Raw genomic sequence first — 23,797 nt, 5'->3', positions numbered from 1 at the left:
CTCCTACTGTGCTTGGTTAGAGTCCAAGCACACCCAACCCAGCTCAGGTTAAAATATAATCCCACACCCTTCTGCTCAGGGCCCCAGAGAGACTTTTGCCAACACATCCATTACAAAAGAAATGGGTTCAAAACTATGAAGAAAATTTCCTGAGCAATACCTTGCTCAAATTTACTCTGAATTCTGACAGCTTGAACCACTAGGTCCATCATGTATTTAAAAGCCACAAAGAGTAGCCACAACTCCATCTGCTGATGAAGACCATGAGATGCGTCTGAAAGCAAGCGAAAAGGCTAGTAAGTGGAACTTAGGACCTACTTACTTAATAGTAACTTACTATTAAAATAATTTTGTCCAATTCTCAGTAGGTTTCACATTACACAGACTGATTTCATGCAAATGATATAATACAGTATGGATAGTGTAGATTAGTGTATGGTGAAAACATTGGCAGTACATATCTTTTAGAAATACAATGTAAAGCACACTGTTGGAGTTCTGAGAGAAAACACAGGAAATATGAAGGTTTCTTAAACATTTTATTTGCACAGAAACCAAACAGCTAACCAAGCAATAGGGATCACATAGTTGGCTCACAGAAATGACAGCTGGGCTGCACTGCAGCTTAATGTGCTGCAGAAAGCAAAGATCCGAAGCTTAAAAACAATCCAAGCACTGGAGACACAGATCCCACCCCAAACAAAAGAAAAACTAACAGGCGATTCATTCTAGCAATTCAGCGGTCTCACATTAAAATCACAACAATGTAAAACTTTGCATGAAGTTGCATTCACCTCAATGCAGTGGAGCAAAAGGCAACTTCACAGAAATACTTCAGAAGGCTTCATCAGTTCATGTTCCGCCCATATGAGCAGGGAGTTTGGTCAGAGTTTTTACCTTTAAACAGTTTCAGTCTCAGTGTACAAGAGGATGGTTGTCGAAAAATCAAAACTATGTTAACCCAAAAATGAACACTCACCCTGATTGCACCAGGAAGAAATTCTGTATCTAGTCCTTTTACGTGACGAAAACCCACTGAAATTAACCAGATGTAGAGCATTTGATTGCTCTTTCTTGCTGCAGTGCAAGCACCACAGCAGAGAACACAGACTTTAGTCCAGTTTATCATCTAATCACAAAAACACATCATTCATATAACCTTGCTGACATGCCTTCAGATTAATATGATTTGTGAAAATTTACCTCATATTAGCAAATGTATCTTTGCCTGTTATAACTCATTTATTACAAATCAGGTCCACTTTATTAGTGCTAATCATTTTCCAATGCTGTTTAAAGATGTTTAGATTTTTAAACATAAACATCTACTTCTGAATTCTCTCAAGAGTTAACACAAAGATCAATGTACTTTCAGGCCATCTGGGAAACAGCAATGGAGTGGTTCATAGGCTACTACTATAACTATTAGGATGCATTCCGCCTACAACAAGAAGACCTCGGGCATATTTCTTGTGCAGAGAATTTTCAGATGTTAAAAAATGTAATCAACTGTAATGTGGTATTTAAACTTCATACCCACTAAATGAAAGCACAGATCATCAACTGCTGTCAGAAAATAAGAAAATACTGCAATATGTATAATTCTGTGGAGGCTACATATCATGGGCTGACTATATAGCCGGTTGGAGCATTATCTAATTAAGACATTGTACAATTCCTCTTTAATTGTTAATTCACAAATCATGTGTAAACTCCTCCTAACATAAACTTTATTCCCACTGTTATTTAATTTGTAGCTGTGTATAAAAACTCATCTGTGTAATGCAGTTCAAATTGGATACAAAATATGCGCAAATATAAATTTATTACATGATCACATAACATCAACAGACATTTTTGATAAGGATCCCTTTCGTTTTGTTATTAAAGAATTGTGACCAAAACATGTACCGAGTGGGACATTTTACAGAGTAAAAATAAACTTGTCAGTGCTCTCTGGTGGACAAACTATGTAATGGAGGCACTGTCTCTAAATTACCTCAAATATATCTTTGACATCTCTCTACTGAAATATATTAAATAAAATACTGATATATACACCGATACTGATACATCTGTGACTAACTAAAATCGGCTGATAATATCAGTCTGGCCAAAGTATCAGTTGGACTCTATTTTGCATCCAAATATTTGCATGCAGTAACAAATAATAATGACTATTTTTAGACCCTCAGCTGTAACAGAAAATAAACAGTAATACTATCAATCACAGGTTTACAAAGTTCATTTTTGGCTAAATGTTTCCCTTACAGTGTATGGCTGACTGATATGGAGGGTATACAGTATGAAGTACAAGTGAAATGTCTGGTCAGAGGGAGTATTTGGACAGATGATTTGTGCATTATTAAAAAGAGGAGTTTTACAGTGGACAGTTTCAAAATGTCAGTAATGTAGAGTACAGGGCAATATACAGTTGAGGGTCTGTAGTTTTTTTTTTCCATACACAGCTACAGCTTACATGATTTTGTGAGTATAAAGTACAGGTCTAGAATAATATTTAATACATAATATGTGCAGTTCTTGTTCTGAGTTGTTTTTATTCACAAAAACAAAAAACGTAGCACATCTCATCAGTGTTCATCAAACAGCGTTCATCAAGCGCTCTGATGAAGGCTCTGTGCCGAAACGCGTAAGCATTTTTCTGTTGTGATGTGAGCCAAATAAAGAAGTGGATTGTGAGTATTTTGTCCTCCTTGACTTGATTTTTGAGATGGGCTACCTTTTTTGATTTTTTGGAATATACTCATTGGATTTTGGGTCTAGCACTCCACTGAGAATCCCATTGTTGAAGCGCAACCTTTTTTGTCAATATTGTTTTTTATTCAGTTAACATTTGTGGATATGTTTATTTTTTTTGATGGCAGGAAGTCTTGCTGCTGGAAGAATACTAGCAAAATATGTCTTGGGAAAACACAAAAGTTCACCATGGCATGCAAATATTTTTCCCCATATCATTTGTAATATTTACCTCTGTAGTTTTCCCACCTGTAAAGCAGCAGGTAAAGTCAACTTGTTGAGACATGCTTCAGTTATGCAATCAACCAATGAAAACCCTGGCTGCTTCTATTGTCATTAATGTGGTGTTACCACTGTGTTGTAATGCAATATGTGCAATGTAACTGCATTACTAAAATAGTGTATGAAAATGGACTGATGGTACACTTTAGAAAATCTGTAGTAATAAAATATATACATGATTTATGACCAAGACTAGGGCTGGGTATCAAACTTTTTCTCTTTTTTGGTATCAAATAAAATGTGTCAAAAAACAAACATTTCCTAAGAACGTTCCTGGAGAGACCTTGTTTTTAGACTGTTCTTTGAGTTCAAGTTTAGTTAGGAAATATTTGTTCATTATTAATTTCATGACCTTGGAATTATAAGGTTCCATCTGCAATCTGAGATGTTGACGTTCAAAGTTTTCACATCCAAGATATCAAAACTGCCATACAGTAAAGTTGTCTTTTATTGGTCAAAATAATAGGCATCCTCAGTGTATCAATGTATCTATTGATCACATTTTTAATGTTTAATTTTTTTTTTTAAGATCACATGGATTTCAGACCTTGTAATTCTAAGAACTAATTTTCTGTTTGGAATTATAAGGTTCTATCTGCTGTGGCTTTACAGAAAGCAACCATTTTGTTGAAAAAAGTTGACAGTTTAGTCAAAATCAAAGTATTAATTACTGAAGGGAGTAATAATATCAGATATTTGAAAACAACACAGACACACAATTTAGCTACACATTTGAAATTTAGACAAAAACATCTGGTCACATCAAAGATTTTTATTGACTGATAAAACAATTTAAGTTTTACTAACAATGCAATTTAAAACAAAAAATATGCAAAAATGTTTCGGTACTAATTTGATGTTTTCTCTCCTTGTTCAACATATTTTCTGTATGCTAGTCTCCCTTTGACGCTCTTCTTTTCTGTTCTTTTCTGGTCTCTTTTCTGCTCCCAAATTAGCTTTCATATTTTTGCCTAGACAAGCTGTAGGGTCATCAATGTCAGTCTGATGCACTATACTCATTGTGTGTACACAATACACAAGTTCTAAACAGAAGCAAACCCAGTAAGGAGTATGGTAGAGTTAGCATCAGATCAGAAATGTTCAGCAATTAGCTAACTAATGACAGACCTTGTTGTGAGCAGTTTCATGTAGGAACTATTTCTTTTTACCGATAGTTCCTACATGAAACAGCTAACAACAAATCTGTGGATTATCTTGAGTAACCGGGTCCTGATTTCTGGAAAGAGACATTGCTGTTGAGTTTTTCAAATGTATTTTTTTTGGCACTTTGAGCACCACAAGCCGAGTGCAATATAGTTCTATTTTATTCAAAAAAGGCAGACATCTCTATGGCCGATATCTCCAAAACTCGACAACTCACACCAAAATAATCTACATGGTAAAGACAGCACTACTGGTAAGAGAAAAGTATGTATTTTTGATTTTGGGGTGAACTGGCCCTTTAAGATTGAGCAATATTTTATGATCTTTCCACAGTCACAGAGCAGTGTGGGACATGGTAAAGAGGCAGAACCTGATTGGTCCTCCTGTGTACATTTGGGGCATTCATTGGTGCATTGCAGGTAGAACCATATAGAACCAAGTAAGAGATTAATTTTAGGGCCATAAAAACCACCAAAGTCAAAACAATCCTACACAACAAATTGTTAATAATTTGTCAAAGAAGAGTTTCAATAACACATTTTTGACAAAAGTCAGACAGGACCTTAATAATTCCAAGGTCATGATTTATTATTGGGAATTTTATTCTCCATATATGTTGAATTGTATTGTTGCCTGTAGATAAATTTCACATTTTAGTTGACCTGCTATGCTCTGACTAAAATACAATGAGAATGAATTGAATCAAAGTGTACTGATTAAACTTGTCTTCATTTTCCCCTTAATTTGTACCAAGTTAGACAGTTCTTTCCAAGAACCCTCCAATGAATTTACAGTAACATTTCAGTTTCTGAAACTGGGAAACTATGGAACCCGTAAAATAAAGTTTTACCAAGTATTCAAGCAGGATGAGATCATGGGTGGGTGGTAAATTACACTCGGCACAAGTCACAACGTTGGTCCACTGGTCAGGGAAACTGACTGCAGCCTAAATGAGTATGGGTCTGTAGGGTCTCTGGATTCTATTCAATAAATACACACAAACAGTACACACACCACTGCTTATGAGTAGCCCACTTGTGTTTGATATTGTTCTGTGAGCACTCTAGGTCTGTAAAGATCTACACAAAACTAATTTAATGTTGCAACCAGTCGACTTGACTTCAAGTTCTTAAGTACATGATGCCACCTGCCCCACCACCCTGCTTCTACAACTAGTCTTACCTACTAGTAAAGCAAGTCCAATAAAAGGGGAAAATACTGATAGTGCAAAACATTTGGCACCAGTTTATTCATTATTTTTAACTCAACACAAACTAGGTCACATTTTGCCAAGAATTTCAGTGCAGATATAAAAAAAAACATGCATACTAAATATACTGTGACAAAAGTCTTTGTGTCTGATTCTCCACACAAAAAAGAGCAGAACAGCATCATGTGCTTGCGGTGGTGAGCTGACAGACTTAAAGTAAAAACTGATTTTTACACTAACGATAAATGTTACCTCCTCATTACATCACTCAAATGGGAACTCCCAAGGATGAACTCTTAGCTACTCTAGCATTAAATTACAAATGTCCAATAACACTTGATCACTAACTTGCTTGAAAAGTTTTTCAAACTTAAGAGACACACACCAGCACTCACACACAATGTCACCTAGAGACAGATTAGCTACTGTCACAAAAAACACAACAAAACCAGAGGATGGGGGCACTGGGAGGACTGCTCCACAATACAGGAGATAAAAACAAAGTTAAAGGTCAGACTCATGTCAAACTGATTTTGCAAAAATCTAGTGGTTATGTCAGTCAGTTCTAGAAAAATAGATTCTCTTTTTTTCTTGTAATAATTCAAATGTAACTTTCAAAGATGTTCAGTGGCAGTCTTTCTAGTGCCCCTGTTGGCAGCACATAGGACATATGGGAAACAACAAAACAAAACCTCTGGGTAATCAATGTCAAACACAAGGTCAAAGGTGAAATTGGAAGCATCAGAGAAGCGCAGAAGACAAGGACTGGACGATGAACTGTGACGCCACATCAACATGCTAGGGCAAACAGGAAGAGATCTAGAAAAAACAAAAAGAAAAACACAACAGGGAGACAAACCTAGGTTAAACAGCAATGGAACACAGACAGGAGAGAGAAAAGAAACCAAGAATGATCCTCTCTGTGTGGGGTTGATTACAGTCTAAACACTCAACAGTCAGTGTCAGGGACAGAGTGAGGACAAGCCACATGCTACCAGGAACTGAGGTGGATGACAACAAAAGCAACACACACACACATACACACACGTCAGCCTAAATAAAATGCCAGCGCAGAGTCAATGACAACATGCAGGTCAAACCAGGCCTCCAGAGTTCTGGAACAGCAGCTACAGTCCAGCATGTTATCAAAACACAGCTAATCACATATGGAGGCTGGAGAGGGCCACTGAAATAATTACTTTTTTTATACTGATCTTTTATAATCAATTATTATCAATGGTTAACAGGCATTTAAATTATGCAAATATAAAACTATAAGTAAAACAAGTCAAATGTTCCACACTACATGCTACTTCAAATAACTGAATTTGTAAAAGGATTTGGAAAATTATTTTCAAAAAAAGGTATTTAAAGTACCATACCAGTAGTTTTGCATGTTATACAATTTTTAAAATCACAGCTAACCATTGTGCAAATCATGTTGCTGTGTTTTATTTTCTGGATGTAATGTTTCAACCATTCGAGGCAGTGACTAGTTTCTATTAATTCTTTATGATAGATAAAAATATATTAGCAGACTCTTTGTGTGAGTTGTGCAGGCCAATCACTGCAAACATCAATTGATAGATTTTTGTCAGTTACATTATTGTTGCAACTTTGACAAAGACTAATGCAGACTTGATGTTCACTCTGCTGGATTAGACCATTTGTGCAAGCTTCTATAGTTTGCCATTTGATTTTCAATGCCATAAAGACATGAATGGAAATCAATTGCTGCCTGTAACAAAAGAAAAAATACATCTGAAGCTATACAGCATGTATTTGAAAATGGTTGATAAAAATGTAAAGTATATATGATTTGTAGTTAAGAGATGTTACTTTTGTCTTTCCATTTACACATGAATGTTCTTATCATATTCCATCTGACAATTCATATGCCTCCTGCTTTCTGGTGATATTCTCTATATAGTCAGCAAATACCATGTACAGAGCCAAATAAACAATGACCAGATCATTCTAACAATGATTTTCATGCCACATCCTGCAGGATGGCCAGTATTGTGTGTGTGTGTGTGTGTCTTATTCTTCAGTGCCATAGAGCTCCATTGTTTTCAAAAACTATTAAAAACATAATGAGGCACAGTGTTGCACTACGTGACATGTAGTCCACAAGAAATTGACTATTTCCTCCCGTTTGAGTAACGTTTGCTAAAAACAGTGACCAGCAGTTTCAGGAAATTACAGAGCCTTTTTTAAAATGAAAAATATATTTAAGAGCTGTTTTGAAAGATTTACATAGTAGGAACCATGGGCTTGGGGCTGGGAGCCACAGACAGAAATAGGGAAGTCAGGGAAGTATTGAGAGACGGACATGCATTTTTGGTTTTGGTTTTTTCATTTAATTTTTTTTTACTTAGGCCTTTAAAATATGTCTATGTCTATTCAAGACGTCTAGCCAGTGTGCCACGGTTAAAATTAAACAAGGTCCAGCGGACAAAGAAGTAACAGGATCTGTCACAGGCCAAATGTCCAATGAACAAAAACTGAAAAGTGAATTTATGTGATCCTCATTAACTTACAAATGTACCACCAGGAAGCTGCTGCTGCCATTATTCACATCCTGCAGGAGTTTTTCCAGTAGTCCAGCTCATTTGATGATTGATTTGCAAGGGACCCATGACCTTACCACTATTAAACAACACTTAACACACATAATCTTAAATCACAACACAGCTGGATCAGCTATGACTACCAAGTTCCTGATGCATAATCACGATTTTTGTGCAACAGCAATAATGCTTTGGTATACAATATACCAAGAAATTTCCAGCACTGATATAACATTAGGTAAATGGGACAATATTACACAAAACACAGTGACCTTTGACTGCTTTGACATGAATGACTCTGTAGCAGTAAGAGATTCTCTGAGCACCCTGGTCATACTCACATTACACATAGTTTTACTCTGACTGTCTAGACTGTTTTGCTCTGACTCAATATTTGGACTTGGACCTGGATTCAGTTTTAAAACTAGTTCTACTACTAAAAATACACCCAGGACTTTGCCTGGTGTAAAGTTGTTGACAACACATAAGATGACTATTTATTCATGTGGAAAGACAGGACCAACAGGCACATATTGAAATTTACTTTTAGAATAAACTATGCTCCCTATGTTTTTGGAAGATGAGTGATTTATTCAGATAAAGGCATGTACGACAGAGAGGGGATTCTATGAAGTCTGTAGCAGCACTGATGGATCCTACACACATGCCACACTGACACGTAGTACACACACAAAAGGAAAAAACGTTTAACAGGCAAAGAGAGGACACACACCAGGAGTTGTTGGACTTCAATTCAGATGAATAATTTAGGCAATAAATAGTTCCCCAACACACAGGAGAAGTATAAAACCTATATAAAAATAGAAAAGGCATAATAGTTTAAATATACATCTCAACAATTGTCTTGCTTCCTAGTTCTATTAAAAAAACATGTTTTCTTGCAAGTAAGCAACTAACAGGTTTGTCATGAGCAATTTGACACTAATTTGCCAATCACAGAAGATATTCAGTGAGAGACAAAGTGGTGTAGCCCTCTATAGATTGGCTAGTGGCTAGCTAGCTAGCAGGACATTAGCAGAGGGATGTTACTGAATTTTTACAAAACACCTAGATTCAAGATAGAAACTAACTAAATCCATAAAATGTATTTATACAAAGCACTACTTCTGCATCAGACAGACTTTTGGATATTAAGATAAGTGCAACAAGCCTATGATGTTTGGTTTTTATTGCCAAATTTCACAGTATTGCTAGCTACAGCTGACAGTTGGGCTTAACAGCCATTTCAGCCTGACCTCTGACCTGTCACTCAGAGTGCAGAAGCACAGAAGGAGCACCACCAAAACATTCTGTGTTTAGTACTCTGGAAAAGTCTATTCTTACATCAAATTTCATCTGCCTTAGAAACGTGTCTAACTAACCTCCAGATAACGAAAAATACAATAAATGCAATGAGTACACTGCTTGACAGAAGTAAAATATCCATGTCATACAGACGCAAAAGTGTAGACATTCACCCAAGGCCGCTTGATAAGTGTAAGCCATGCTACACCCAGATATAAACAATCAACAATCTGTAATCTTCAGATGTTACTCAGAAACAGGTAGCAGTAACAGAGACAACCATCTCAGCAACAGGTCCTCTCTCCCTCTATCAACAGGAAGGTTATGGGAGGTTGTGGGTTGGAGGTTAAACCTGACTACAATGACTTTAGCTCAGAGTTTAAACACCAGAGAACAGGAACAAGATGTTCACAGCATCAACAGGCTGCTTAACTGTCACAACAGTCAATGATTTCGACTATGCCCTCACAACACACGGGTGACAAATTAAAGGAAAAACCCACATGAAGCGTCTTACTATGGAGACAGGCCACCATGAGTCTCCAGAACAGCTTCAGTGCTTCTTGCCAAGTCTGTGGAACTCTATTGGAGGGATGAACACCATTCCTCCACATGATATTCCCTCATTTATATATACCACCTTTATTTAATCAGGTAATCTCATTGAGATCAAGATCTATTGCAAGGGAGACCTGAGTACAGCAGAGAGAAAGAAAAACAAACATAGGCAGACATAACAAAAGGACATATAGAGACAGTCACAGACATCACTAAATAGATTTAAAGATGAAAGTTTATATTATATCATTTGGACTTATGGACATGGTGGTGGAGATCAAAATCTTCTATAGGTATTCAATTGGGTTGAGATCTGGTGACTGCAAAGGCTGCAGCATTTTATTCACATCATTTTCATACTCACCAAACCATTCAGTGAGCCCCGGTGCACAGAAGCATCTGCATTTGATATGTTTCTCCACTCTTTTATTCAGGTTTTTCCTTTAATTTGTTCCATATGTATGTCTAAATGCCATCTGTATGTTTTGGTGGAGCTCCTTCTTGTGAACAATCTAAGCTTCTGTGCCTTACCTTACATTGAACCTTACAACTAATTTAGGTCTATATCACATACATTGTCTCCATTTCAAGAGATAATACAGATACCTAATACATAAGTAGGGGAAACCACACATTTTGGTTTGTGAAAATGTAAAATAAAACCTAGTAATGATTTTTTAACCAAATGTAGCTCTGTCTTTTCCAGCAGCTGCCTCCTTTCAGGAGCTTCATGCTGGGTCTGGGTAGTGCAGGGGAAGGCAAACAGGAAGTAAAAACAGATGGATTTGGCACCTGACTGTCAATGTGTGCAACACATCCTAACAATCAACTCATATGTATATTATGTACCACAGCAAACTGATAACATTTCAACTTAAATGAAAATACACCCGTTTCTCTTATTTGTTAAAAGGAAAACAAAGTGCATAAACCACAACATAACACATGAAGAATCCAGTCTAGCCTGAAAACTCTTGGATGTAGCTTCTTGTGTCTCTTTGCCAGGACACATTATAATGACCAGGAGAGGCAGTGTAGCAGACACCCTGTAATGCACAGACAAGTTTCTGAGTGGACCGGTCTTAGTTGGTTATTCATACTCCACTTACCATAACACTACCCTGCCTAACTAGATCTGCAGTGCCTCAACACCTTCAGTAGGGCTTGCTGTCATTCTTTGAGCGCTTCAGCTGCACCTTCAGCCTCTTCATACCGATCTGGAAGCCATTCATTGACTGGATGGCTGCCTGTGATGACACAGGGTTGTCGTAGCTCACAAAGCCTGAAGGATAAATACAAAAACTCAGAATAGCAACAGAAGACTAAAATAATGTCTCATGGAATTTGCAATCTGGCAACAACAATAATGATTGCAAATAAAACCAATACCCACATTATCTCCAAGAGCTTGCAATTGCAGTTACAATAATTTCAACACAGCACTGATCCTGGGCGGACTGATTCAAATATTGTATTGATCATAAGAAGGCTTATATACAGTAGTTTGCATGAACTCACCAAAACACTTGCTGAGGTTTGTCTGTTTGTCAATGAAGACTTTAGCAGAGATGACATTTCCAAAGGGCATAAACATCTGGAGCAGGTCCTGGTCTCCAAACTCCTGGGGCAGGTGGTAAATGAACAAGTTGGCACCTTCTGGACCTATAAATCAATGAGTCCGTTTTACCAATCATTCAAACATTAAACATAGTGATATTTTAACAGTTTATGACTCAATAAAGGTCAAATTAATTCTTCAAAATATGGCCATGATCACATTATGTCCTCAATAAATGCAATAACAGCTGTATCATATGGAACCCTCCCAGGGCTCATGTGGTAGGAAAAAAAAATATTGATGTGGAAATCTGTTTCAATAGATTATTGAACTGAGGGGACAAATTCTTTAACCCAGGTGCACAGATTAGTAAACTGTTTCAGAAGAGGAGCATCTGTTCTTCAGCAGCCACAGTCATAATATAGTTTAGAGTTGTTGTGCTGACATTTTTCATGTTTTACAAGCATAAAATACACATTCATTTAGATGTGGTAGCAGATGCTTTGGCTGTACCTGAATATAACAATATTGCTTCTAACTTTCTCTGGTCACTCCTTTTAAATGTCTACAGCTAATATCAAAGCACGGCTGCTGTCATTATTGTTGATTTTGTCTGACGGTGTCATGATCATAAAATAATGATTTTATCTGCAGCTCAGCAGTTTGGTAATAACTGCTGGTCAACATAGTATTTATGAGCCACTATCAAATTTAATTCTTGTTTCGTTATCTGACAACAGAAAAAGAATATTTACAAAAATATGTAAATGAAAACAACTATATCATGAATTCAGCTGCATTAAAACACTGTATACATAGGTGGTCACACCTAGAAGGAGGGGACTGAACGGAGGTCTAATGGGCCGTGTCCCAATGTAGTGAATAATTTCATTAAACAAACTATGTGTTATGGATTTATCTATTTATTTTAGTGATTAACACCAATTTTGTTGTGATGTATAACACTGCTGAAGAAATTACATGTATTAGAACATATAAAGTGTGAAGAAATGAAATATGTTAAGAATATATAAGGTGTGAAGATATTAACGTTAGAAAATACAGCTGAGATGCCCTCAGATAGAAGAGATCAATAATGAGATCATGGAAAGTTTTCGGTACTTTCCAGAAGCCCAGTCACAGTGTCAGAAAACTGGTCTGAATCGGCTGAGACAGGAGAAATCAGGCTCTCTCCTGGCTCCTCCATTAAGATGAGATAATGGAAGATTTTCTGTACTTTCCACAAGCATGACACCATTGTTTCTTGGAAAAGTTGGATTATTCTTAGAAAAATAGGTGGGGAAACCACCCAAAAGATGGAGCACTTTGGCTATAAAAAACAGTACGAGGGGTTTCATCTTTTATTCAACTCCGGAGTTGGCCCAGGTTTATCTCTTGTGAAAGAATGAACTCTAATTGCATTGAACTCTTATCTTCTCCAGTGATTTATTGTGAGTGTCTTCAGTTTTTGTTCATCTGAGTTAATTGGGAAAGAAAAAGGAAGCCAGTCTCATTCCTAGGCCCAAACCTGGACTTCTGTGATCTGACATCTCTCTCAATCCCTCCCTTGCTTTTCTCACTCACAAACAAACACAAAAAGTAGTCAGAAACAAATGAAATGCATAAATAAGTTGAAGTAATTGGCAGTAAACACAGGCTTCTATTTACATTTACAAATATATTTAACAAATCAGATTATATATGCATTTTTCGTCCTCCTCATAGTTTAGCAGGGCTGAAATCACGAAGTTGAATCTTTGCGCATGGTCTGCCAATGCGAATTTCCACATTAATATTTTTTTTCCACCACATGACCCCTGGAGAGCTCTATAGTACCATATAAGACATTAATTATAAAAAAAAATCTAAATAAACAATTGGCGAGAGAGTATCTGAGAAAGAGGGCTAACATTAACGAGCAAACAAGGACAAACTTTCTGTTAGGCTTGAGCTTGTTTTAAAGTTACGTGAGGCCAGAAAGAAGGTGGTGACATCTTACCGGTGCTGCGACTGTTGCTGGCTGACGCAGCAGATTTAAAATAAGACAGAATCCTTAGCAGAAGGTGAGATCAACACACAGCACACACATCTCTACCAACCTGCCCAGAACTTTAACAGCACTAACCAAGTATCACAAAATACTGTGGAATTTCCCATCATTCAAAACTGTTAGGGTTCAAGCACTGAGTATGCTTGCACCCTGTCGTTACTGTTAGCTTTCTTAATTTTATCTGCAAAGGGAGTCTATGGCAGCCTATTGAACAGGTCAGTTTTTTTTTTAATGAAAATAGGCATATTAGAAGTACTCACATTTTAGCCTGCAGCTCTTGAAGTTTTTGTTTGCCTGAGTGTTTGGTCAATTAGAGTCCAAAATTGGACTGAAGAAACACTTTGAAGCGTGCTCATACAGTAGTCATTTAGTAAATAGCCCCCAGCTCCTCCTGCTGTCTTTACAGCCTTTTAACCTTTCCAGTCACTTCATCTATATAGTCTACCAACCCCCATTTCATCTCCTTTTTTCTACTCCCAGCCCACAGAACCCACCTTCCTTTTGGCTGCCTGCGGCTGATACACTCTGCTGGGACAGCAGACTCTGGTTGTACAGGCTGGGGAGCGCAGCAGCAGCATACTGCTGGATGCCTGAGTAGGCCTGGCTCAGTGCCTCCATGGTGTTTCCTGAGCCATTAGATAGGCCTCCAGAGCCAAGGCTGCCATTCAGCGCTGCCATGCCTGCAACAGAGTTACAAGAAAACCAAAATGGCATGGGTGAAAATGTTAACTCTTATCACTCAAAGTGATGTTGAGTTCACAAACAGTAAGTAACAAGAGTCATTATCAGTGTCACTGTTTATTCATTTACAGACAAGGTAAATTAAAGCCTCTAATCATAATAAACTTTATTTATAAAGCACTTTTCAAGATACTCAAAGATGCTTTACACGACAAATTCAACAAAAGAACTTGGAAAACTGAAACACAATACAGGCGCAAGGTATAACTTCTGAACAGCATACTTTTGAGCCTGCATGTTAGACAGGTATTACACAATAATGGATTTAATTTCAGTACAGCAACTTATTAGCAGCCTGTGTGAAATCAAATCAAATTCAGTAGAAGCACTGGTGTTCACCATAAATATGAATATTGGCCACATTAACATCTCTAACAACTAACTGTCATGTTACAATCAACATCTCTAACAACTAACTATCGTTACAATTACACAACTATAGACACCTGGAGGACGTTTGAGTGAGGCATTACTTTTGTCTTCATACTGGTAGGCTCTGTATGATTTCTTGCTCTTGTACTGGCAGCATTAAACTATGAGAAACCAAGAGCAGCAATATTTTGACAGGTGTGCCCGATGGCAATTGCAGATAGCTAATATCAACACACTATCACATTCACAAGACAACCTCGTCTGCTCTGTAAATCTTTAAGACAAAGATTTACATCAAGCTTACTGCCTCACAGTAATCTAATCAGAGGAGATTTTTAGTCCAACAACAAGTACAGCTTAGGATTCATACCTGCCAGGGAGCCCATGTTGAGGCCAGCTCCAGCACCAGCAGCCAGAGACTGCAGGGCTCCCAAAGAAGCCATGTGGTTCACTGATGAGTTGCTGCTGGAGTTGGGGGAGGAGCCTGCTTGGGGAATGTTTACTGTTAATGTTAATAATAAACACGACAATTGTTGTTGATTCCTGGAGACTTTTAATATAGCTTATTTATACATTATATAGTTAATATATATACATTATATAGTTAATATATATTTATATTTCTATATAGTTATACAGTTGACAGTGAGAGTACAATTTCTGAGACTATGTGTTAGAGCTTTAGGTGGACTCATGGATGTCAACATACCACTAAGCCCTACTGTGTGTACCTTAACTATGAAACAGTACTGTTGTTGTAATTCTTTTTACCTGAGCTTGTTAGTGCACTTAGTGGGCTACTAGATGTTGTCATGGAGCTGGAGCCTGTGGGTGTGGCCTGTGTGGCAGTTGCTGCTGCTGCTAAAGCAGCCAGGTTCTGCATGGCATTAAGACCTGACAGACACACAAACGGTTAAGTTCAAGACTCCACCCACCCCTTCCTCTTACCACTATTATTAGTATATAAAAACAACAAGGACGTGTTCTCCCCTGTAGTTTGCTGGCTGTATGGGTGTGAGGCTGGACAATGAAAACTTCCTCAGCATCCAGAGGGACAATTAAGCCACCTTGACATGAACCTCGTACAAACCCAGAGGCCACAACTGAGATAATTATTTAACCAACAATACATATTCACATATTCAAATCTTAATCTTACATAACTGCATGATATTTCACGGTAGAATGTCTGTTAAAGCATGTGTGTACCTGAAACAGGGTGCAGGTTGTTGAGTGCATTCCCCGTGGAGGCTGACTGCTGGAGCAACTGTAAATAGAGCTAAAACCAGGAGGAGATAGGAGAAACAACATGCTAAAGTAGAAGAGACAGCAAAACTTAAACTGGTGAAACGGCTTTGTCAATATGCTAATCATTACGTATTGCATAAACACACAGAGACCTCATAAACTCACTGCTAGATACTGTGGCCCCAGGCTGTTGAGCCCAGTGAGATTTCCCCACATGGAAGCAGCACTGAGTTGCTGCATCTGCTGCTGCAGCTGCTGGGCCATACGCTTCTGCTCCTTGTCCTTCTGAGTGTCTGCAAACTTCACAACGATGGGTGATGAACAGCCCTAAACACAGACATAGGAAACTTTTGTACAATTAAAACATCATTAACTTGCAACTGAAGTGCAAGTCAAATAACTGAGATTATTTAAAAAAGCTCTGCTGATTTGAATGATTAACAGTTTTTCTTGGTAATATCAACAGTGGAGACGATATAAGCCACCAATTTTGAAATCAAGGTCAAAAGTTTACAACATCACATATTGTTTTTAGTGTGAAGCTGAAGTTCACCTCCATGGTCTGGGACTGGTGCATGGACTTAATGGCTGAATGGGCCATTTGTCTAGCTGTGAATGTTACAAATGCACAACCTGAAAGAGAGAAACACAATGTATCATGATTCATACAGATTTCTCTAAGGAAAATTCTATTTTGTCAAAATCTCAGTGTCTTTATCCAACAGTGAACTTGGACCAGAGTGGATATTTAATGATTTTAGCTGTTTTTAACTGTGCTGAAATCTGCTTGATCCTGCAAAATGAAGTAGACCAAAAGAGCTTCAAAAGCTAGATATCGTGCCGAGATCCAAAGAAATTCAGGAACAAATGAGAAAGAAAGTCATTGAGATCTATCAGTCTGGAAAAGGTTATAAAGCCATTTCTAAAGCTTTGGGACTCCAGCGAACCACAGTGAGAACCATTATCCACAAATGGCAAAAATATGGAACAGTGATGAACCTTCCCAGGAGTGGCCGGCCGACCAAAATTACCCCAAGAGTGCAGCAACGACTCATCCAAGAGGTCACAAAAGACCCCACAAAAACATCCAAAAGAACTGCAGGCCTCACTTGCCTCAGTTAAGGTCAGTGTTCATGACTCCACCATAAGAAAGAGACTGAGCAAAAATGGCCTGCATGGCAGAGTTCCAAGACGAAAACCACTGCATTATTAAGGCTCATCTTATTTTTGTCAGAAAACGTCTTGATGATCCCCCAAGACTTTTGGGAAAATACTCTGTGGACTGATGAGACAAAAGCTGAACTTTTTGGAAGGTGTGTGTCCCATTACATCTGGCGTAAAAGTAACAGCGCATTTCAGAAAAAGAACATCATACCAGCAGTGAAATATGGTGGTGGTAGTGTGATGGTCTGGGACTGTTTTGCTGCTTCAGGACCTGGAAGACTTGCTATGATAAATGGAACCATGAATTCTGGTGTCTACCAAAAACTCCTGAAGGAGTTTGTGACCTATAATAAGAAATGGAAGGAGGCTTTTTCACACCACTGTATATTTAGGGGTCCAAGTCCGAGTGGGTTGGGAACCACGAATGCAATGCATTCCAAATAAACCTAATTTTATTCATGGATATGTATGTGTTTAATGGTCTCATAACTGAATAACATCTGCAAGCAGCAATGAGTTGCTCCTCGCACCTCCCGCACGTTGGGGCATGCCGTGGCACCATTGCCATTGAGGTCGGATGACGCGGCTCTGAATTGTCACGCAAATGTCAGCCTGTAAATTGCAAAAAATGACTACTAAATTCAAAATGGCTGACTTCCTGTTGGGTTTAGGGTATGGGTCCAAGAGGTTTTTTTTACTTCTGGACATGATACATGTGCCTCCCAGATTTCATTCATTTAAGTGAAATGTGCCGCAGGGGCTGCTCTGTAGAGCCATTTTTTAACATCCATGCCCAAGATCCATATCAGATGTAAATTTCCGCCACTTCTGAATTTTGTGCAAAGTTTCGTGAGTTTTCGAACATCCCAACACACATTGTGTTTGTGATGAAAAACGTAAAATAAATATAACCAGACCTGCAAACAGGTATTAACAGGGTCCCAGCCTCTGGTGCAAGTCGCAACATGTGGCCCACGGAGGAAATGCCGCAGGTGGAGATCAGCACAGAGATTGGAAAACATTTAGTTCAAAGACAGAAGTTTGGAAAAATTATTTTATTTATTATTTTATTTTTTATGATTTTGCAACAAAAGTGCCACCTAGTGGCTGATTGGTGCAAACGTTTGCACAGGGCCTCAGTGTGGCAAGGGAAACTACTGGCCCAACTTTCGTGTAAATCGGCAGAGCTACGTGAAGATATGGCATCACTTCCTGTTTTGACTGCAACCCAGGAGGTTTTTGCTTTTTAACTTGTGCATTTTTTGGAGTATCAAAAGTCTAACTTTTGTCCATGAGCATCTATAGATTCTATGTGCACAGTTTGGTGCAGATCGGACTCAAGGCCTAGGAGGAGTTAGAAAAAGTTTTGCAGTTTGGCACCAAGTTTTGCAGAGCACCTCAGTGAGACATGAAAAACTACTGAGCCAAGTTTGGTGTTAATCAGACCTATGTTGAGATATCGATGTTAACTGATTTTTCCATATTTAGAAAAAATTTATAGTGACGGACTTCTGAATTGACCATAGGTTGCAGTGAGGAAAACTTTTGTCACGCATCAATGGATGTACTGAAAAAACCTTCAGCTCTGTAGGACGAGATGCAGCTCAATTCAGGGAATGTGTGCATGTAAGGTTTTCAAATGTGCGACGTACTATGTGGGAGTTACTGGGTAAAAAAATGTATTTCCATGTTCAGTACCAGGACTTGAAAATACAACCCCAATAGGTGCTGACAAGGACAAAGTGACAAGCAATGTTGGAGTTAGAAATCAATTTCCATTACGTCTAGCCTGGGCTTGCACAATACATTAAGTGCAAGGTTTAACTTTAGACAAAGCTGTGTTGTCATTTTAAAAAAAAATCTTGGCTGGCCAAACATATGTAGCCTTAAGTCGAGTGACATCTTTGGAAAATCTTGTCATTTAAGATTTTAAAGCCACTGCCATATTAAAAAATGATGACATTTATCTAGAGAAAATGGAAAAATATATTGAGGTTCCATTAACAAGAAGAGAATTTTCTCTGAAGGTCTGCTTACATAACATTCAAGGTCTAGACGTACATGTAACAGACCTAAAACATGATGACAGGGTATTGGATACAAACATACTTCTGTATTACAGAAACATGGTTGCAACACAATGCACCACATAATATTACAATGTCAGGATGGACATTTCACCATAAAATAAGGTTTCAATCATACAGCAACATGACAATTTTCTCTAGTTTACAGATAGAAGTCAACACCACCATGTTGTTCTATCACAAAAAACACATCATTTGTAACATTCTACATGTGCCTTGTAGTGACTTGAAAGCCATAATGTTTTATGTTCAGCCTCTGAACCACAATTACATAGTGCTGTGTAGACTGCCATCATTGAAAATGTGCCTATTCAAAAAAAAAACCTGACTACTGTAGTTAGCCATTTTACTCAACTTTCAGGAGGCAAAATAATAATGAGTGATTTTAATGATAATGCACTTGTAAATGTGCAAATAATTTCCACATACTACAGCTATCATTTCGATGGGTTTCTTACTTGCTAACTAGGGCCTGCAACATTCATCAATGAAGGTGAAAAGTCTGTACTACCGTGATGGGGGCTCTTTTGGTGAGCTTATGAGCTTTTTCATGCGTATGACTTAACAAGTTACACACTTGAGGAACCATATCTGTCATGTCATGACTGCAACCTATAGGAAGTTGTTCCTTTTTAACTTAACTTTTGATCATGAGGATCCATAGATTCTATGTGCAAAGTTTTGTGTAGATCGGACTCACCGCCTAGGAGGAGTTCGAAAAAGTATGTTCGCATAATGGAAACGGCATTAAACTTGACTATAGCACCGCCTGCTGTTTTGTTTTTTGTTTTGACATTTTGTTGTAATTTTTGGTGTCTGAGGTGTGTGCACGGTTCTATACCAGCCCTGTCAATAACAATTGCATAACTCTACAGTGTAGGCTGCAGTACCACTTGTACCAACGGAAAAATAATTTAAAAAAAAGAAAATAATAATAATAAAAATCGATAATAAGAAGCGATTTCAATAGGGTTCCCAGCACCACTGGTACTGGGCACCACGATGCCTTGAATTTGTGGTTCCCAGCCCCCTCGGGCTTGGACCACTAATAATATTTTGTTTAAATGTTATTCGATTTGTTTCGATTTCCTAATGCATTCCCAGCCCGCTCAGGCTTGTATCCCTAACTAGACTTGCATGCAGGTATTAACGGGGTCCAAGACTCAGGTGCAAGTCGCAACATGCGGCCCAAGGAGGCAATGCAAGTCGGCCCTGCAGTCCCACGAGCGCGATGCAAGAGATCAGCACAGAGATTGGAAAACATGAAGTTCAAATACAGTAGAATGGAAAAATCATTTTAGCATATTTTATGATTTTGCAACAAAAGTGCCACCTAGTGGCCTATCTGCACCAAGGGCCTCAGTGTGGCAAGGGAAACTACTGGCCAAACTATTTTGACTGCAACCCACAGGAAGTTGTTCCTTTTATAACTTGCGAATTAAAATTCATTAACTTACATACAGTGGTGTGAAAAAGTGTTTGCCCCCTTCCCGATATCTTATTTTTGTCACCCTTAAATGTTTCAGATAATCAAACAAATTTAAATATTAGTCAAAGATAACACAAGTAAACACAAAATGCAGTTTTTAAATGAAGGTTGTTATTGAGGGAAAACACAATCCAAACCTACATGGCACTGTGTGAAATACTGATTGCCCGACCTGTTAAAACTGCATTTTGTGTTTACTTGTGTTATCTTTGACTAATATTTAAAGATGTTTGATGATCTGAAATATATATACATATATATATACATATATACATATATATATACACACACACACACACATATATATATATATATATATATATATACATACATACATACATACATACACATACATACACTTTTTCACACCATTGTATATCTAACCTTTCCTTTCTCTCTAAGATCCGTTGTGTGACTTTCTACATAACAATAGTTTATTTGAGGATTTTCAGTCAAGATTTAGAGTGCATCATAGCACAGAGACAGCACAGGTGAATATTACAAATTACATTCTAATTGCATCAGACAAAGGACTTGTCTCTCTACTTGTCTTGTTAGATCTTAGTGCTGCATTCAACACCATTGACCATCACATCTTATGACAGAGACTGGAACATTGGCATTAAAGGAACCGCACTAAGCTGGTTTTGATCCTATTTTTCAGATTGATCTGAGAGGCAAATTCACTGCTGTCATGATCACTGGAAAGTCTGAGTGTGACATCTCTTATAAATAGGCTACATGAGGTTCCTACAGTCTCCAAAAGCAGAATCTGCCAGATACTTCAGCTATCAAGATCCTCTCCTGTGGAATCAGGTCCCAGTTTGGGTTCAGGAGGTTCAGACATCATCTCCACATTTAAGAGACTGCCGGGAGACTTCCCATGATGCACCTCTCTCCTCCTCCATCTGAATGCATTCTTATCCCATTAATGCATGTTACTTACTTTACATCTTCTTTCTCCCGTAGTTTTGTGCTTTCTCATTTCTCTCCTCTCTCCTTCTGTTGCTTTCAGCAGGTATTTCTGCCTCCGGAACTATAGAGTCTGGATCTCTGATTGCAGGCCACCTATTGCCTCTATGTTCCTGCTCAACATCTGCTGCTCCATTTATTATTATTAGTTTTATTATTATTATTATTATTATTATTTTCTTAATATTACCACTACCATTACATTATTAATATTTTAAAATTAGATGTGGAATTGACATTGTGCTACTGTATGCTTTCTTTCCTCCTGCTCTCTCTCTCTTTGTCTTTCAACCCAAATGGCAGCGGCAGACGGTCGCCCTGCGCACACAGCCAAGACAACGCAGGACTGGCTTAAGGACAACTCTGTGAATGTCCTTGAGTGGCCCAGTCAGAGCCCGGACTTGAACCCAATCGAACATCTCTGTAGAGACCTGAAAATGGCTGTCAGACAGAGCTTGAGAGGATCTGCAGAGAAGACTGGCAGCAGTTACAGAGTATGACAACAAGCTTTGCGCACATGGATTTGGGGATTTTCTACCAAAGGTGCTTCAACTAAGAACTGAGTTAAGGTCTGAATACTTATGTCAACCTGATATTTCGTTTTTTTCTTTTTAATAAATTTGCAAAAAATTCTAAAATCTATACATTGTTATTATAAAAATAATAAAATCAAAAGTAAACAAATAATAAAAAGCCAACCAGAAAATAATTAAGCCTCCAATTACATACAAATCAATTAATTATGTTATCTATTTAAAGGCATGTTTATTATTTGCTGGCACACAGAGTATTAACAAGTCTGGTGTGTGTGTGTGTGTGTGTGTGTGTGTGTGTGTGTGTGTGTAAGAACAGAATCTGCCTTACCACGACTGAGTCCATCAGGGCCTCGAAGTATCCGGCACTCCTCTATCTGTCCATATGGTGAGAACATCAGTCGGATGTCGTTCTCGTTACACTTCTTGGAGATCATTCCAATAAACAGTTTCCTGTCCTCCACTGCTGTATTCAACACAACACAACATCAAACACACCTGCTCTGTGTCAAGGTAAATGATGCAATACAACATTCAACATGCAAACGTGTTTAATTGTGGCTCTTTTGCAACTTAAGTTAAGTTTAGGACAATATCTTCTAACAGCTGAGCTCTGTCCGCTTAAAGGATAGGTTCACACTTTTTCAAGTCTGTCTCATAACAATAGTCGGGTGCGCATAAAAACATTGAAAAGGGTTTTTGCTGGCTGTAATAATTCTTCCTGTTCATACTGGCCATTAACAGATCCAGTAATGCAATCCCAATGTAAGTGATGGGGGACAAAATCCACAGTTCTTCTTACGTGCAAGAAGATATCCACTCGATTGACTGCTAAAGCCTCATTTTAGTTTCAGATAAACTTTTAAACACATTTTTCACAAAACGAGGATTTTGTCCCTATCTCTTACATCGAAAGCAGTTTACGGAGGGATCTTTTAATGGCCAGTATGAACAGGAGGAATTACTACAGCAAGCAAAAACTGTATTCATATAGGCACCTGACTATTGTTTTTAGACAGCCTTGAAAAATTGTGAACTTATACTTTAACAACAAAGAGCTTTGCTCAGTTTGTTTTCTCAGCAGGATAAAAAATTTTAAAATCATGTCCACACTATTGTGAATACATTTGAAAAGGCCAGTCTTACATTCCAGAGTGGATGAGAAAAACGGAACTTCTGAAATTTAAGAGACAAAAAAAGAGGAAATTTAACTATTTCTTTGTTGTGTTGGTCTTTCAGCATATGGAAGGAAACCTGCTTAACAGGTAAACAGTGTTTTGCTCAGATCTACTTGATAAGCAAAAATTAAAAGCACTTAATAACTAACAGCCATTATCAAAATAGGGATTATTCCTTGTCAATTTCAGCACAACATGACACTGAACTGCATCATACTCAGCTACAAGCACAGCTGAATGCACAGCAGCCATTTGTCCCATCTACAAACAGAAATAGCATTTGATGTCTTCCCACTTGTCTAATAACCACCCACATACACCTGCTGTAAATGACTCAATCGGGATATTATCTGAACGTAATGAAATACTGGCTGATGCAGACAACCTTTGGTGTGTCAAACAACAGCAGTAGTCACTGAACAGAGTGTAAATCTACCTACTGAGTCACAACTCTTCCCCAAATCTATAGTCATTTAGTCACAGGTTGGAACCAGCATAGCTCACACAATTGGCATTTCAACAGTGTTGCATTAATGATGTCATTCAACAGCTTTACCAG

The 23,797-nt window shown here is 38.0% G+C and overlaps 1 protein-coding gene across 22 annotated transcripts in view; it reads right to left on the bottom strand.

Moving 5' to 3' along the window:
• Positions 1–520: 520 nt before the first annotated feature.
• The window catches only part of celf1 (cugbp, Elav-like family member 1), an 81,512-nt gene continuing 58,235 nt past the window's right edge, over positions 521–23,797 (bottom strand). For 3 of the 22 annotated variants that reach the window (XM_044189148.1, XM_044189296.1, XM_044189208.1), the window contains 10 exons: positions 23,207–23,236; positions 22,392–22,526; positions 16,369–16,448; positions 15,981–16,142; positions 15,777–15,846; positions 15,339–15,461; positions 14,938–15,069; positions 13,949–14,134; positions 11,365–11,508; positions 521–11,128 (listed from right to left, as the gene is read on the bottom strand). In XM_044189148.1, the coding sequence (XP_044045083.1) occupies positions 11,001–11,128; positions 11,365–11,508; positions 13,949–14,134; positions 14,938–15,069; positions 15,339–15,461; positions 15,777–15,846; positions 15,981–16,142; positions 16,369–16,448; positions 22,392–22,526; positions 23,207–23,236 (1,190 nt within the window). In that variant the 3' untranslated portion in view covers positions 521–11,000. Of the gene's footprint in view, positions 11,129–11,364; positions 11,509–13,948; positions 14,135–14,937; positions 15,070–15,338; positions 15,462–15,776; positions 15,847–15,980; positions 16,143–16,368; positions 16,449–22,391; positions 22,559–23,206; positions 23,237–23,797 lie in introns of all 22 variants that reach the window. The other 19 variants (XM_044189236.1, XM_044189275.1, XM_044189191.1 and 16 more) reach the window with 13 other exon arrangements.

This window comes from Siniperca chuatsi, linkage group LG1, assembly GCF_020085105.1.
Source record: "Siniperca chuatsi isolate FFG_IHB_CAS linkage group LG1, ASM2008510v1, whole genome shotgun sequence".
In the NCBI taxonomy this organism is placed as follows: domain Eukaryota; kingdom Metazoa; phylum Chordata; class Actinopteri; order Centrarchiformes; family Sinipercidae; genus Siniperca; species Siniperca chuatsi.
This window is presented reverse-complemented; position numbering and strand designations above follow the sequence as displayed.